Source organism: Gorilla gorilla, chromosome 1 (genome assembly GCF_029281585.2).
Source record: "Gorilla gorilla gorilla isolate KB3781 chromosome 1, NHGRI_mGorGor1-v2.1_pri, whole genome shotgun sequence".
NCBI lineage: Eukaryota > Metazoa > Chordata > Mammalia > Primates > Hominidae > Gorilla > Gorilla gorilla.
In genome coordinates this window covers 178,121,641-178,139,008 of record NC_073224.2, presented here as the reverse complement: position 1 = coordinate 178,139,008, position 17,368 = coordinate 178,121,641, and the positions used below count along the sequence as shown (strand labels likewise).

The 17,368-nt window shown below is 39.5% G+C and overlaps 1 protein-coding gene and 1 non-coding gene across 9 annotated transcripts in view; both read left to right on the top strand.

Moving 5' to 3' along the window:
* PATJ (PATJ crumbs cell polarity complex component) overlaps positions 1-17,368 on the top strand; it is a 415,136-nt gene that overhangs the window by 108,896 nt on the left and 288,872 nt on the right. For all 8 annotated transcript variants that reach the window (XM_055362067.2, XM_063698171.1, XM_055362138.2 and 5 more), the window contains 3 exons: positions 5,871-6,080; positions 11,385-11,504; positions 14,081-14,476. In XM_055362067.2, the coding sequence (XP_055218042.2) occupies positions 5,871-6,080; positions 11,385-11,504; positions 14,081-14,476 (726 nt within the window). The remainder of the gene's footprint in view (positions 1-5,870; positions 6,081-11,384; positions 11,505-14,080; positions 14,477-17,368) is intronic.
* On the top strand, positions 2,354-2,455 carry LOC115932207 (U6 spliceosomal RNA). Its single transcript, XR_004068524.1, has one exon. It is a non-coding gene; the product is annotated as a U6 spliceosomal RNA (small nuclear RNA).

Genomic DNA, 17,368 nt, shown 5'->3' with positions numbered 1-17,368 from the left:
TCTTCGAGTTGATGTCTCTGTCTGTGACAGAGCCTGTTTCCGCTGAACCACCTCTCCGCTCTAGGTGATGGTCTTGCACTCTGCCTTAGCTTATGTGAAATCTGGTGTCTTTGATCTTTGGGAATGTACACAAATATTCATATAATACATTTTATAGACACATCAGAAACTTTGAATCCCATCCATTTGGGCATAATGATTATCACATGTTTGAATCTGCTCATCTAACGGTCTTCTTACGCCCACCAAATGAATGGATTCTTGAGAAAGTAACTGTACATTGAAATTTGGCAAACAAATGCATGTTTTACCTGTACATGCAGGCATGCTGCACATTCTGTACCCTCTAACTTTTCATCTGCTAGGTACTGAAACATGAACCTCTGGTGGCCAAGTACAATATTTAGGGGATTCAGTTTTATACACTTTGGTAAGATGATAAAAATATCTTCTAACATATTTGTCTTCTTTCAACATTTCATTCATTTAGCAAATACTTAAGTTAGAGAAGCAGCATTGCTTAGTGTGGCTAAAAGTACAAACTCTGGGAATTGACTGGCTGGCTTAATTTCTGGCTCTGCCGTTTACCAGCCATGTGCTTTGGTTAAGTTATTTAATTTTTCTCAATTTCCTCACCAGGAAAGTGGGGATAATGTTGGTACATACCTACCTCATGATGGTGTGAGAATTAAATGGGTTCAAATAAATAAGATTCTGAGAACAGTGCCTGGTATGGCAAGAGCTTAGTAAGTGTTACCAGCTGTTGTTATTCCTATATGATGGGATGTGGCTTTTGCTTTTGGTGTACTTGCCGTCCAGTGGGAAGAGGCAAACTAAATAGATAGTCATTCAACATTTTAACTACTCTTCAGTGCCTTCTCCATGACAAGCATTGTCGTAGGCCCTGAAAATCAAGCAAAAACTAAGCAAACACATTCTTGGTCTCATAAAGCTTACTTTTAGTAGGAAGTAATTTAAAGGAAATCATTTACAATAATTTCAGTAAAATGTAAAAAGTATTTTAATGAAGAAAATGCAACAAGCTGTGGATACATCTAACAGGAAGACCAAACTAATTCTAGAAGGTCAAACAGTAAAGGAAATATATTATGATAAATGCTGTAATTGAAGGTCTTTTTTGGTTTAGGGATATCACAGAGTAGGAAGTGCTTGGGTCTTCAGGGAGTAAGGGAATGCTTCTCATTGGAGGAGACACTTGAGCTGACTCTGGGGCAAAGTCTAGACAAGTGGCAGTGGGTCAGGGAGAGCATTCGTGGCTGAGGGGATGGTTTGCATTAAGCCATGCAGCATGACAAGGCCTTTCACAATACCTGGGATAAAGTGTTGGGCAAACGGGAGCAGGCAGTGGTATGTATGGGGAAAGTGAGAGACGAGACAGAACTGCAGTTCTGAAGGATTTTCCTTCCACAAAGAATAAAGGAGTTAGGACTTTATCTTGAAGGCAGTAGGTGTCCCTGAAGTATTGTAAGCAGAGGAGGAATTATGATCACCTTTTTATTTTTAAAGATGGTTCTATTATCTCTCTAGAAAATTGACTCATGGGGGCAAGATTAGAGACAGGTAGACTTATCGGGAAACTGTAGCAGCTGCTCAGAAGTAACGAGAAGCTGAACCAAGGCTGTGGCAGTGGAAATGGAAAGGAAGAATCAGAAGGGATAAAAGACTGAGATAAAAAAAAACTGACATGCCTTAGTGAGCAACTCAATGGAGGGGTGAGGGGGAGAAGGGAATGCTTGAGTATATGCTGATGCCACTCAGAGGATATAGGGAGGCCAAGGCGGGAGGATCACTTGAGGCCAGGAGTTCGAGACCAGTCTAGCCAATATGGCAAAACCCCATCTCTACTAAAAATAGAAAAATTAGCTGGGAGTGACGGCACACACCTGTAACATCAGCTACTCAGGTGGCTGAGGCATGAGAATCCAGCCTGGGTGACAGAGAGGGATTCTGTCTTAAAAAAATAAAATAAAAAAGAGGTGTAGGGTACAACTTTCAGAAATAAATGGGCTGAACCAAACATATGGTACACTGTTACAGTGTGTATAATAATATAAGTCTTTTGAATAAAGAGGAAAAAAATTCCTTCAGAAGAGAATGGCTCCCATAGTACATGTTTCTCATGTTCTATGATTGGTCTCTGGTGCCCTCTATTGGCTATTTAGTCTAAAGCAGCATCTTGATTCTTAAACACAATGTTCCTTGCAGTGTTATTTACCAAAAGAAGAAATATTAGAGATTTCACAATTATGATGAAAGGTGATAAAAACTGATGGGGATTTTGTTTTTAGTAGGAAGACAGTTAAAATAATTTCAGCAAGGTGCCATCAGGGGTGTGCGCATTGGCAGCACATATACTAAAATTGGAATGATACAGAGATCAGCATGACCCTTGTGCAAGAATAACATGCACATTTGTGAAGCGCTTCATATATTTATCTATGTAAATATGCCTGGGGGCCTAGGGGTTGGGTAAGGGTTTTGAGAAGTGTCTCTATAACATTTGTTTGCTATAACGTGCACATAATATCATAGATTGTATTTTCAGAAAATGGACCTTTCTGATGAGAAGCAGCCTGAGTCAGGCTGGTGTTTGAGCATTTTTATGCAGCAAAGCCTCAAGAATAGCAGCCACCTCAGTAGGCAGTAGCAGCTGCTGTTTTTCCATAGGGTGGCTGCTGCATGTGATGTAAAGGAAATGAAAGGAAATGACTGTTACTCATTAAAGCGATTTCATTCAGCTATGTGGGAAATCACAGGCAGAAAAGTCATCATAAAAAATGAAGCAGTGATTATACATAATGGGGCATCTTCAGAGGTGGCTAGTTTGTCCCCTCCCTGCCCCCCAAATGACGAAGAAGCTGCCTTTGGGTTCTGTCGTCCAGGAAAAGGGGTGGTAGATTGGATTTAGTGTTTAGCATAACTAGTGGTCTAAACCTGAATACATTTTGGTAAGAAAGCATTCCTGTCACTAGTTTGAGGTCTAAAGAAGGCCTCACTTTGTGTAAATTAGTGCTCACAGTGACTTTTCTGGCAATAAGGAAAATATATTCACCTTTTGAGGGGAGAAGTCTATTTCCATTTCCTTCTGGTGAACTGTCCTTTAGAATGTTCCTAAATTATCAATTCAGTGGGTTGCATTTTGAAAACCTCCTCACCTATTTGGATTAAAAATAATATTTTTAAATTTTGGTGTTATCTGAAACTGCAGAGATTGTTCACAAACAACTTGGTGCAACCATTTATTTGCTTTTGGTATATTTTGCTGTTGCAGTTTTCTCTGAGGAAGTGTAGAAATTATTAATATGAAGTAATGTTAGCTGCTGTGCAGTTCATGAGAGGAATAAGCTATTATGTAGTCTCCCTTCTCCCCCCAGTAAAAAAGCCTTTCATCAAAAACTGACATCCTAAATGAAGGAAATAATTGTACAGCTTATTTATTAGTGTGTCAAACTTAAAATGTAATGGTTTCATATTTCAGGATGAAAAGTGTGTTGTGATTCATGGTTGCCAGTGACAAAATAGACAGCTCTTTTATATTACCACGTCGATTGCCTGCTGATATGCCACTGTACTTTTTGGTTCTCTTCTGTTCTCTTCCTATGCAATAGCTCCCTCTACTTGAAAATACTGGTGTAATTATAGTTTAACACTACTTTATTAGTGAGTTCCCTGGGCTCTTTTTTACTTTTAATCCTCTTCATAAATATGTGGTGTTATATTACATCAGAGCATGTAAGAAAATTTTGAAGAGTCTCTTGACTCGGGGGTAGAAAGGCAGGGTTAGTTGCAAAAAGCAAGATAAGTTACATTTGAAGGCATTCTTCAAGGAATTAGCTGTGTAGCCTTTGTTGATTTAAATATGGTATATTTGGTTAAAATTCCATGCAGTACTTTGAAAATGAACCCTGATGTTTGAAACACAGAGGCATAGAGAACTGGATCAGAAAACTTCAAAAGAATCATCAGCCACTTCAAACAGACATAGCCGGGAACTTGGCAAGTTCTTACTTTGCTAATTCCAAAGTTTTATAATTCCCACACAAAACCTAGCAGTTCTTCTCTACTTTCTCTGGAAGGTTTTAAGAGAGGCTAGAGTAGTAGAATCTCAGGTTACATGCTTGTGGAACAGCATGTGCATAATGAAACAATGGGAGAAGCATAGAGAAACCAATGTGAATGCTGCTGTGATTGGGATGTCATTTTTTCTCTCCCTTGCTAAGTTAGAAGTTCAGTAATAGTGCCATACACCTCCACCATTAAGACAAATTAAGAGACTCTGCTCAATCATAAGATGGCCATATGAATATTTCTTTCTTCTCAATTTACAACTCTTTGTTTCCCGTTTCTTCTGACCATTATGATGCAGAGCAAGCTGCAGAGTGAGGTGGTCAAGAGTAAGGACTTAAGAGCCAGGCTGCCTGGTTGGATTCTGGCTATGCCACATATACGCTGGGTGATATTGGCTAGTTTCCTTAACTTTCTGAGCCTCGGTTTCGTCATCTGTGAAACACAGACAATAAATTTGCCTACATCCTGGAGATGTAAGGATTAGATAAGTTAGTGATTGTCAAGCCCAACATATAGTAAGTGCTATATATCAGTTGGTTAAATAAATTAAAAAACAGTAGTGGAGATATAAATTGGTTTTCATTAACCAGATGTATTGAATGTCAATGTTGTCCTTGGTGTTTAATATCAAGAAATATGGGGCCCTCCCAACGGGTGAAAGATCTGTATGTTGCTTTTGTTCATAAATTCATATTTAACTATGTATCGGAATAGTTGTGACCTAAGGGTACTATATCATAATTTTAGGTCACATTATTTATAAATATACTTTTTAAAATACAGTGGAATCTTCCATGGTTTCCGTGTCTTTTCTGGATTTGTGTGGTTTTATAGGAGGATTCTGTACTACTGGTGAAGGTATAAGAACGGAGTATCATTTCCCATTTTATATTTATGATTACGTTCATGCTTTTCTTGGAGCTTACTTACGGCTCTAGAGGAGTAACAGGCTTATCTTTGGTCCATCATATGACTGTGCTTGAGAATGTCAGAGAATCTTGCCAAGCTGTTCCCAGACCTTGTATGGTCCAACCAAATATCAATCACCAAAAATTTTAACAGGAAATCTATATATTTTGGGCACTCAGACATGCCACTGAAATTGTTAAGATTATATTTTCACCTTGATACAACCTGATATTTGCGTGATGTTTTATTTATTTATTTTTTGGGACAGGGTCTTGCTCTGTCACCACAGCTCTGCAGTGAGCTCTGAACCACAGCTCACTGCAGCCTTGACTTCCTGGGCTGAAGCAATCCTTCCACCTCAGCACCCCCTGCTCCACCTCCCTGTTAGTTTGGACTACAAACACACACTACCACACCTGGCTAATTTTTGTATATTTTGCGGAAATGGGATTTCATCATGTTGTCCAGGCTGGTCTTGAATCCTGGGCTCAAGCGATCCTCCTGCCTTGGCCTCCCAAAGTGCTGGGATTACAGGCATGAGCCACTGCACCTGGCCTTTTAATTTTTTTAATTACAAAAACTTTTTCTAGCAAGGTCTTGCTATATTGCCTAGGCTAATCTCAAACTCTTGAGCTCAAGCAGTCCTCCCACCTCAGCCTCCCAAGAAGCTGGAATTATACAGAGGTGTACAACCATACCTGGCTTAGAGTGAGATTTTAATTTATTTTTACCTGTTTAGAAGATTATCACCAGAGTGCCAGACACATGAAGTAAGTGGTCAAATAAGATTCATCAGTCAACTCAAGCTGTCCTAAGGCTGCATATTTATTTTCAGTGCATGGACTCATCTTTCTTCTTTGCTCGATTCACAGGACCCTTTAGATCCTACAAGATCAGTGATTGTGATCCGCTCCCTGGTAGCAGATGGTGTAGCAGAAAGAAGTGGGGGACTATTACCTGGAGACCGCCTGGTCTCAGTCAATGAATACTGTTTGGACAACACCTCACTTGCTGAAGCTGTGGAAATATTGAAAGCTGTGCCACCAGGCCTAGTACACCTTGGCATCTGTAAGCCTTTGGTGGTAAGTGTTGTATTTTGTTAATATAGGAAGTGATAATAGTGCAACAGTTAAAAACATGGATTTTGGAGACACATATACCTGGCCAAGAATTTGTGTTCTACTGTTTACTATGTGTGTGACCTTGGGCAGGTTTCTTAATGTCCTTGACTTACAATATCAGAAAAAATAATGTCTACCTCATAGGGTTTTGGGATTTAAAGGTTATATTCATTAAGTGCATAGCATATTATTACATAAATACTAGCTGCTAATGTTGCTAATTCTACTACCACCACTCTTACTACTATTTTCATCTTTACGCTTTTAGCACAGACTTCTAAGCTCTGAGCACATTTCTTATATGTAAATTATTATTATTATTATTTTATAGGCAGAGTCTCTCTCTGTCATCCAGGCTGGAGTGCAGTGGCACGATCTTGGCTCACTGCAACCTCCACTTCCTGGGTTCAAGCGATTCTCCTGCCTCAGCCTCTCAAGTAGCTGGGATTACTGGCATGTGCCACTGTGCCTGGCTACTAATTTTTTGTATTTTTAGTAGAGATGAGGTTTCACCATGTTGGCCAGGCTGGTCTTGAACTCCTGAGCTCAGGCAATCTGCCTGCCTTGGCCTCCCAAAGTGCTTTTTTAGGGGTGTGAGCCATTGCACCTGGCTATTCTTATATGTAAATTAAAATAAGTATCCATTTTAACTTGCATTTGGGAATGGTGTCAAGATGGTATGATAAGTTGAAATCCTTGCAGCTATAGCATTTTAACCATATAACACTGAGAGTTTAATATGCTTTTCTCTCCATCAAAGCACCTTGTAACTCCTAGCATCAAGAACCCCTATAATGTCAAACCATCTTGAAGTCATCTTGTTGCTTTATCTTATGGTCAGGTTACTGCTTATGACTGAAGGCTACATTACAGTTATGGTGCTCTGGAGGCCTCTAATGCAAAAAACAAACCACCACCACCACCACCAACAAAAACTTAATGATGATGATTTTCAGCCAGTTTTATTATTATTAAGTGCTTACTAAATGTCATTCTTTTAAGCCCTTTACACTTATTAACTATTAACTAACTTAATCCTTACAGCAACTTTAAGAATAGTCCTTTTGTTACCCTCATTACAGATGAATCAGTCGAGGCACAGAGAATTGAGTAACTTACCCAAGGTCTTATAACTAGTAAGGGGCAGAGTTGTAATGTGCACCCAGCAGGGCACCTTCAAACCCTGTGCTCTTAGCCACAGTGCTGTACATGCCTGTCTTACTATGTTGTCACTTGCCTAGTTTGTATGCAGCATGTCTGAAACAGATAGCTTGGTTGTAATAAATTGTTAGTCTGGATTTCTAGAAACCTGGGCTCTGCCCCCTGGCTTTGCTATGAGTTAGCCCAGTAGGTTTCAAACTTAAAGATATGTAATATATATAAGAATCACCTGAGAGGTAGTTAAAATGCAGTTTCCCAGGTTCTACTCCCAGAGATTCTCATTTAGTAATTCTGATATGCTCTTCAGGAATCTACCTCTTCAATGGGTCACCTATGTAATTCTGATGCAGAATTTTGTACTTTGAGAAACATCGTACTAGTAATTTGATCAATAGGTATACCACTTCTCTGAGCCTATTTTTTTCATCTTTGAAAAGACTGAACAAGACTAGAGAATTCCTAAGGTATTTTTTTAACTCCAATTCTTTAATCTATGAAACATTTTAACTTAACATACGAATAACATACTATAAGTGCTCATATGTATAGATAGATGGATAGGTAAATATAGATAGATGTGTTCATTGTATTAGGCTGTTCTTGCATTGCTGTGAAGAAATACCTGAGACTGGGCAATTTGTAAGAAAGAGGTTTAATTAGCTCACAGTTCTACAGGCTGTACAGGAAGCATGGTGGCATCTGCTTCTGGGGAGGCCTCTGGGAGCTTTTACTCATGGCAGAAGACAAAGTGGGGGCGGGCACTCGTATGGCAAAAGCAGGAGTGAGAGAGAGTTGGAGTGGGGTGGGGGATGCCACAGAGCCACACTTTTTTTTCTTTTTGGAGACAGAGCCTCACTCTGTCATCCAGGCTGGAGTGCAGTGGTGCAATCTCGGCTCACTGCAACCTCCATCTCCCAGGTTCAAGCAATTCTTCTGCCTTGGCCTTCAAGTAGCTGGGACTACAGGCGCTCACCACCACGCCCAGCTAATTTTTGTATTTTTAGTAGAGACAGGGTTTCACCATGTTGGCCAGGCTGGTCTTGAACTCCTGAGCTCAGGCAATCCACCTGCCTTGGCCTCCCAAAGTGCTGAGATTACAGGCGTGAGCCACCACAGCTGGCCATGCCACACACTTTTAAACCACCAGGATCACATGAGTACTCATTCATTCACTATTGCGAAGACAGCACCAAGCCATGAGGGATCCACCCCCATCACCCAAACATCTCCCACCAGGCCCCACCTCTAGCTTTGGGGATTAAAATTCAACATAAGATTTTGGCAGAGACAAATATACAAACTGTATCAATCGTATATAAATAGATTCATGTACAGCATACAGTATTTTTGCATGGGAGACCAAAAGGTGGTCTTCATGTATTACTTTTTTATTTTGGCCTGTGTATTACATCTATCAGACACTTTAAATATTTCAAAGTGGAATATAGCACATAGCTGAGTAAGTTCTTGACCTTTTGTGTATTTGGTGTGGGTATTGCCGTGGTCAACAGCTGATGCCATGAGGTGCTTGGTTTGTGTTTTGGATAAATTAAGGACAGGAAAACTATTAATGTTTTTATGGGACCTCATCTTCTTAATGTTTTGGGTTGTAGCAGGAACTTTGTCTAGATTTTCCCTGATGGTTATTTGTCAGATTAGTGTGGCTGCATGGGGACATCCCGAACTATTTGTGTCCTAGAGCACTTCAACAGCAGAGCCTTTACCTTCAAGCAGTTTTAGGAAGTCTCGGGCCATTTAACAAAACAAAACAAAAACAGGAGTTGGTAGCAACTGGGTGTGGATCCTCATGCTATTTCTGGTGGAAGGACCTTGGAACATTACTCTGAGAGTGTTTTGGAACATAATGATTGTGGGTGGAACTTCACCCAGGCCTCCCTCCGTGAGTCCAAGGCTGCCAAGAATACTTAGGAGTGGGAGGCCAATGAAGGGATTGAGAGAAAGGTCAATTTCAAGAATTTTTTTTTCTTTTTAACTACTAAGTAAGCTTCCTTTAACATCTGGGGTCTTCTGGGAAAACTGCTCATGAGCTATAAATAGTGATTCAAGGAACCAGGCATGGATCTTCTCTGAGGTGTCTCTCTCTCTCTCTCCCTCTCTCTCTCCCCTTCTCTCTCTCTCATAGTAAAATTGACGGCCACTTATCTAATTAACTAATTTTTTTTTGTTTTTGTTTTTTGAGACGGAGTTTCACTCTTGTTGCCCAGGCTGGAGTGCAAATGGCGTGATCTCAGCTCACCGCAACCTCCGCCTCCTGGGTTCAAGCGATTCTCCTGCCTCAGCCTCCCGAGTAGCTGAGATTACAGGCATGCGCCACCATGCCCAGCTAATTTTTGTATTTTTAGTAGAGACAGTGTTTCTCCATGCTGGGCAGGTTGGTCTCGATCTCCTGACCTCGGGTGATCCACCCACCTCGGCCTCCCAAAGTGCTGGGATTACAGGTGTGAGCCACTGCACCTGGCCTAATTAACTAATGTTTACTGAACATTTACTCAATCCACAGTGCAAGTGGGGACAGAGAATGTGAATAAGCAGATCCCAAGTCAGGGTAGAGCAGAAAGACTGTGAATATATAATGGTGATGAGAACAAATTATTTGTATTAAGTCTTGTATTTATATAGCTATAGTATGTATATATCTATACACTTCATGTTATATATTTTCATCTTAGCTCTTTTCTAAAAAGAGGCTTAAAACCTAGGTGACAGGTTGATAAGTGCAGCCTCAAATATACCAGACCCCAAAAATGAATGAAATGACTTATTTTTATTATTTAACATAAAAATAGAGATGGGGTCTCTCCATGTTGCCCAGGCTGGTCTTGAACTCCTGGGCTGAAGTGATGCTTCTGCCTCAGCCTCCCAAAGTGCTGGAACTACAGATGTGAGGCACCACACCCTGGCTGAAATGACTTTAAAAACTGCATTATATCTTCAGAACTAATGGAGCAGAACTGACGATAAAACTCTTGAGCCAGACAGCTATGGGTTTTTGCTTAGTTATGTGGTTTGCAAGGCTACGTGTCCTTGTGCCAGTTATTCAACCTCATCAGCTTCCACTTTGCTCAACTGTAAGATGAGGATTGGCTGTACGCGGTGGCTCACGCCTGTAGTCCCAGCACTTTGGGAGGCGGAGGCAGGCAGATCACCTGGGAGGTCAGGAGTTCAAGACCAGCCTGCCCAACATGGCGAAACCTCGTCTCTACTAAAAATACAAAAACATTAGCCAGCAAGGTGTTGCTCGCCTGTAGTCCCAGCTACTTTGGAGGCTGTGGCAGGAGAATCACTTGAACTGGGGCAGTGGAGGTTGCAGTGAGCCAAGATTACACCACTGCACTCCAGTCTGGGTGACACAGCGAGACTCTCTGTCTCAATTTAAAAAAAAAAAAAAAGATGAGCATTGCATGGCATGATAATTGTGAACATAGGCTCTAGTACCAGACAGCCAGGGTCGAAATTTTGGGATATGTAGCGTTTGGCAAATTACTGTGTCCACTTTTGCTCACCAGTAAAATAGGGCTAATAAGAGGACCCACGTTTTAGAGTATATATTAATGTATTAATTAATATATTAAATATATTTACAGTACTTAATTTTGTGCCAGGTACATAGTTATATATACAAGGTCTATTCCTGGGAAAGTGATTTTTCTTTAAGAAATACTTTAAAAAGTTTGGGAAGCTCTGACCTGAATATGGAGTTCTTTTTAGTTATTAAAGAAAGTTTGTTCTAATGAAACAATTTGAATAAATTTTGTGTTGTGTATTTGTCTTAATGGAAAGATGAGAATCTGAAGAGTTTGAAACCAGGATATTTTCTTTCTTTCTTTTTTTTTTTTTTTTACATGAATGAATCTTTTCTTTTTTCTTTCTTTCTTTTACTTTAAGTTCTGGGATACATGTGCAGAATGTGCAGGTTTGTTAAATAGGTATACGTGTGCCATGGTGATTTACTGCACTTATCAACCCATCATCTAGGTTTTAAGCCCCGTGTGCATTAGGTATTTGTCCTAATGCTCTCCCTCCCCTTGCCCCCCACCCCACAATATTTTCTTATTTATAAATAAAAGTGGTTTATATTTTCAGGAAGATAATAAAGAAGAAGAAAGTTGTTATATTTTACATTCAAGCAGTAATGAAGACGAGACTGAATTTTCAGGAACAATTCATGACATAAATTCATCTTTAATACTCGAAGCACCCAAGGTATTTAATAAATTTATTTCCCATTTGAATGATTTGCTATGAGCTAAAATTTCTATGTAGAAAGAATACAAAAGAAAATAAGACAAAAGCTTGTCCTTATCCTTTGGCTAAGAAGAAATAAATAAAGACATAAAGAAGACAAAAGCTTGTCCCCATCCCTGGCTAAATAGATATAAATGAACTAATCCTCCTTTCTCTCTCTCTCTCTTTTTTGAGATGGGATCTCCCTCTGTCACCCAGGCTGGAGTGCAGTGGTGGGATCTGAGATCACTGTAACCTCTGCCTCCCAGGTTCAAGTGATCCACCCACCTCAGCCTCCTGAGTAGCTGGGACCACAGGCATGTGCTACCATGTCTAGCTAATTTTTTGTATTTTTGGTAGAGATGGGGTTTTATCACGTTGCCTAGGCTGGTCTTGAACCCCTCAGCTCAAGCAATCTACCTGCCCCAGCCTCCCAGAGTGCTGGCATTACAGGTGTGAGCCATTGTGCCTGGCCTCATTGTATATATACATATATATATATAGTTGTTGTTGTTGTTATTTTGTTTTTTTTGACAGACTCTCACTCTGTCACCTAAGTTGGAGTACAGTGGTGTGATCTTGGCTCACTGCAACCTTTGCCTCCCAGGTTCAAGCAATTCTCCTGCCTCAGCCTTCCGAGTAGCTGGGACTACAGGCGTGCACCACCACGCCTGGCTAATTTTTGTATTTTTAGTAGAGACAGGGTTTCGCCATGTTGGCCAGGCTGGTCTCGAACTCCTGACCTCAGGTGATGTGCCCACCTCGGCCTCCCGAAGTGCTGAGATTACAGACGTGAGCCACCACGCCCAGCCTATTTTTTTAAAACTAAATTCTTTCCTTCCATATCACATTGCCTCTCTAAATGATAAAGGCAAGACATAAAGCATTTTCAAAGAACAAACATACACTAATGTATTCCTAAAATTTTGGATGGTAGAACATATTGTTGAAAATAGACCTGCATTTAAAATGCTATAAAAATGGAACTACACAAAAAGTATTCATATTGAATACTTTCTAAAGAAGAGTTATTTAGTCAAACCCTACCTTATGCTTTAATTTTAGAAAATTTATTTTGAAGCTTTCCTTTTTTATTCTTAAAAGGAATTATACTTATGTTGCTCTTTGCAGTTAGAGTATGGTTTTGCTTTACTTGATAACAACTGTCTAGTGATATTCTTTGCATAATATGTAGACAGTGTCTCAAGATGATATATGTTTCTGTGATGTCTATTATATTTTTTAGTGCCGACATTTTAAAAATTTCATAACCATATGATGTGTTCAAATACATGCTCTAACCACATTAAAAAAAAATACAGGGCAGTATTACTGTTTTTTGTTTTTGTTTTGTTTTGTTTTGTTTTTTTTTGAGATGGTATCTTGCTCTGTTGTCCAGGCTGGAGGGCAGTGGTGTGATCATAGCTCACTTCAGCATCAGTCTCCTTGGCTCAAGCAATTCTTTGCCTCAGTCTCCCAAGTAGCTGGCACCACAGGCGCATGCCACCATGCCTGGCTAATTTTTTAATTTTTTTGTAGAGATGGGGGCTCACTATATTGCCCAGCCTGGTCTAGAACTCTTGTACTCAAGAGATCCTCCTGCCTTGGCCTCCCAAAGTGCTGGGATTACAGGCATGAGCCACCATGCCCAGCCCTACTGTGTTAATTTAAAAGCTTCACTACAATGATGTTTAGCTGCAAGGAGAAGACAATAGAAAAGAATAGATTTATTCCAGGAATTTACACTTGGTAGTAAAGAATAAGACTTAAAATAGGAAAGATCTTTGATCTCTTAGAAAGAAGAGGACCTCATTATGCCCAGCACCCAGAGGTTCTCCAGAGATAGGTCATGGTCTGAGCAAATCTATATGCCAGGTTTTAGCCAGGAACCCACACAGTTTCTGCACATTTAGTTTCAGTGGTATGCACTAGCTGTTCTGATTAGTGAAATATAAATTAATTTTAAAAATACTGTATTCATTCCTTCATATTTATTTTCAACACAGATGAAAAATAAGATTTGTTATTTTTTTATATTGTAAAAGAGTCATACTCAAAGTAGAGACATACTCCCCATATCTTTAGTTTATAGAGAATGTTTTCTGAACATTCAGATAGTTGTAATTTCTTTTGAGTTATTTAAGCTGGAAAATCCTGACCTTTTAAGTCTTTGCTTTCTTAAATAATAGTTTGCAGTGTATGTATACTTATGTACTACTTTTTATGGGTTAAATATTTAGTGTAAGAGTTTAACAAAATTCCTATTTCTAGTGGAGAATTGTCAGGTGGTTAATGTATAATGAACGTTTTAGCAAAATCATTCACCTTGCCAAGGGCAGATTTCTGCCTCATAATTTACTATTTGTCCCTCTTCTGGGTTAAGGATTGTGTGGAGGTGAGCTTGTGTTTCTCCATGTTTGCTGTGGAGAGCTGTGCATGTTAGCTGTGCCTTGGCATATGCAGTCACGCCAGCGTTTGAAAATTTTCCAGTTTATCTGTATAGTGCAGCTTCAGGACAGGCATAACTTCACATTTTTTGCATCTTTTATTTATAGGGATTTAGAGATGAACCATATTTTAAAGAAGAACTTGTGGATGAACCATTTCTAGATCTGGGAAAGTCTTTCCATTCCCAACAAAAAGAGATAGAGCAAAGCAAGGAGGCCTGGGAGATGCATGAATTTCTGACTCCTAGATTGCAGGAAATGGATGAAGAAAGAGAAATGCTTGTTGATGAAGAATATGAGTTATATCAAGATCCCTCACCATCCATGGAGTTGTATCCCTTGTCGCACATTCAAGAGGCCACTCCTGTGCCCTCTGTGAATGAACTTCACTTTGGTACACAGTGGTTGCATGATAATGAACCATCCGAGTCTCAAGAGGCAAGAACCGGGAGGACTGTCTATTCCCAGGAGGCACAGCCGTATGGCTATTGCCCTGAAAATGTGGTAAGAGATTAGAATAGATATTCCACACCTCCCCTTCTGCTCTCCTCGCCTGTCCCTGTCTCTAACTCATGTCACTTCAATGTTGTTTGTTTTTAAATGGGCCTTTCTGTAAGTCGTCACTGTTTACAAGATGTGTCATCCAGTGTCTAGCTGTAGGTATAAGCTCGTCTTTTCTGTATTTCACATCTTCTCATGGGGGTCAATAAACTGCAGTTGCCTTGCTGTTGTTTTAGGGCTTTTTGCTTTGCTTTTTTAGTGATGTTTTTCCAATTTCTCATTTCAGAGAAGAGTTCTTTTAACATTTGTGATTTAAAAAAAAAAAATTCCCTGGGGAAACACAGCTGTATATTTTTCACATAGTATATTTATCAGGCAAAATCAAGGCCAAGTTAGTACATACATATTCTTGTTTATATCTTGGTCACCCACATTGTTCTCTGTGTTATGTATGATGCTAAAAGCACTCAACTCTAGAAAATTATCTTTACACTTGAGATGCTATTTATTTACAACTTGGAGGGAAAGCATTGTGTGTGTGTGTATATATATACACGTATATATATGTATATAAAATTTTCTTTTCCCTTTTTTTTTTTTTTTTTTTTTTTTGAGACAGGGCCTCTCTCTGTCGCCCAGGCTGGAGTGCAGTGCAGTGGCACATTCATGGCTCACTGCAGCCTCGACCTCCCAGGCTCCATGGATCCTCTCACCTCGGCTTCCTGAGCTGCTGGGACCACAGGCATGTACCACCATGCCTGGCTAGTTTTTTTTTTTTTTTTTTTTAATTTTTTTGTAGAGATGGAGTTTTGCCATGTTGCCCAGGCTGGTCTTGAACTCCTGGGGTCAAGCATCTCCCATCTCCCATCTCCCATCTCCCATCTCCCATCTCGGCCTCCCGAAGTGCTGGGATTACAGGTAGGAGCCACTGTGCCCAGTGAAGAGCATTATATTTTAATAGATTTGCCTTTACTATTATATCACCAATAAACTTTATTTTTCATAAAATTATAGTCAAGCAGTCACTAATTGGAATCCTTAATTAAGGACTTTAAAAAATATTTTTGTTTTTTTTATTTCGTGCCCCAAATTAACTTTTAGGCAAATGGAAACAGACTTACTGTATGGGGACGTTTTTAAAAAGACAGCTTAGTAATATGTTCATATGCAGCGTGTTGCTTCCCTCTCTGAGGTTGGCACCTTTCCTGTTGTGATGTGCAAAGTGTGGCTTCAGGTGTTCTCTCAGTGGGCAGATAGAGGGTGTTTCTGCCCTTGCCTGCCTTAGACATTTCCTCACTTTGTCCCTCATGCAAATGCTGGTGGCTTCCTCTGTTGGGCAAGGTGCTGTGCTGGTTGTATTTATGTGACCCTGGAGGATTCACCATGATAGAGGGCCCTGGGCAGTGTACCAGAGAACAGATGTTTTTGGAATATGTGAATGATGCCTGGTTGCCTCTGGAAAGAGGTCACATGGAATCTGGTGTGCTCCATTGACGTTGGTACTTTCTATATTTGCCAGTCCCTCTCATATCTGTCAGTGCTTAATGCCAAACAGCATACATATTCAGTTATATGAATCAAATTGGAAAGATTACTGAATATTCATAAAAATTCCCTTGTTCTGTTTTCTTCTATTAAAAGATAATTTTCTATGTACCCAAATAAAAGGCAACCTGAAATACCAGTTCATATATAAACTTTGAAGGCTATAGATGAAATGGTCAAATGTATACTTACAATATTTACTTTGTAAGTTTAGTTAAACATTCAATTTGAAAACCTGTGAGATGTTAAATTTTTTTGCCTATTCTCATATTTAATTATATAATTTTATTTGAATTCTTCAGTGCATATTTAATGTCAGTATCTACATTATCACTAGAATCACTTTTTGATCGTTTAACACAGCTTTCCAAATACATCTTCATTTCTAACTAGGTTGTTTGAGATACAGCAATTTTTGAATCTGTACTGTCACTCAAAATTTTATTCTTATCTCAAGTGTTATTTGTGTAACGTTAAGTTAAAAAAAAATCCCTCTTATAAGTTTGTATTGATGCTCTTCACAATATAACTGTTACCGGAAAGAGGTCCTGATCCAGATGCCAAGAGAGGGTTCTTGGACCTCGCACAAGAAAAATTTGAGCGAATCCATAGAGTAAAATGAAAGCAAGTTTATTAGGAAAGTAAAAGAATAAAAGAATGGCTACTCCATAGATAGAGCAGTCCTGAGGGCTACTGGTTGCCCATTTTTATAGTTATTTTTTGATTTTATGCTAAATAAGGGGTGGATTATTCATGCCTCCCCTTTTTAGACCATATAGGGTAACTTCCTGATGTTACTGTGGCATTTGTAAACTGTCATGGCGCTGGTGGGAGTGTAGCAGTGAGGACGACCAGAGGTCATTCTCATTGCCATCTTGGTTTTGGTGGGTTTTGGCTGGCTTCTTTACTGCAACCGTTTTATCAGCAAGGTCTTTACGACCTGTATCTTGTGCCAACATCGTGTCTCATCCTGTGACTTAGAATGCCTTAACTATCTAGAAATGCAGCCCAGTAGGTCTCAGCCTCATTTTACCCAGTGCTATTCAAGATGGAGTTGCTCTGGTTCAAGCACCTCTGACATAACCACTTACTCTATTGTTTGTTAAAATGTTCTTCAAGAGGCTTGTTTAAAACAACAGTCAGTGCTTACAATTTGAAGAATGCATATTCTGATTACTAAATCTATGTTAAATTTCCTAGCTTCCCTCTTTTTATTTCTCATTACTGATTCAGCCATACTTGCTTGTTATTGCCATTTTCTTCCATAAAAAGAAAATTTTCTGTTTACCGAAATAAAAGGCAACCTGAAATATCAGTTTATTTTAATGTATATACTTTTAAGGCTGTAGA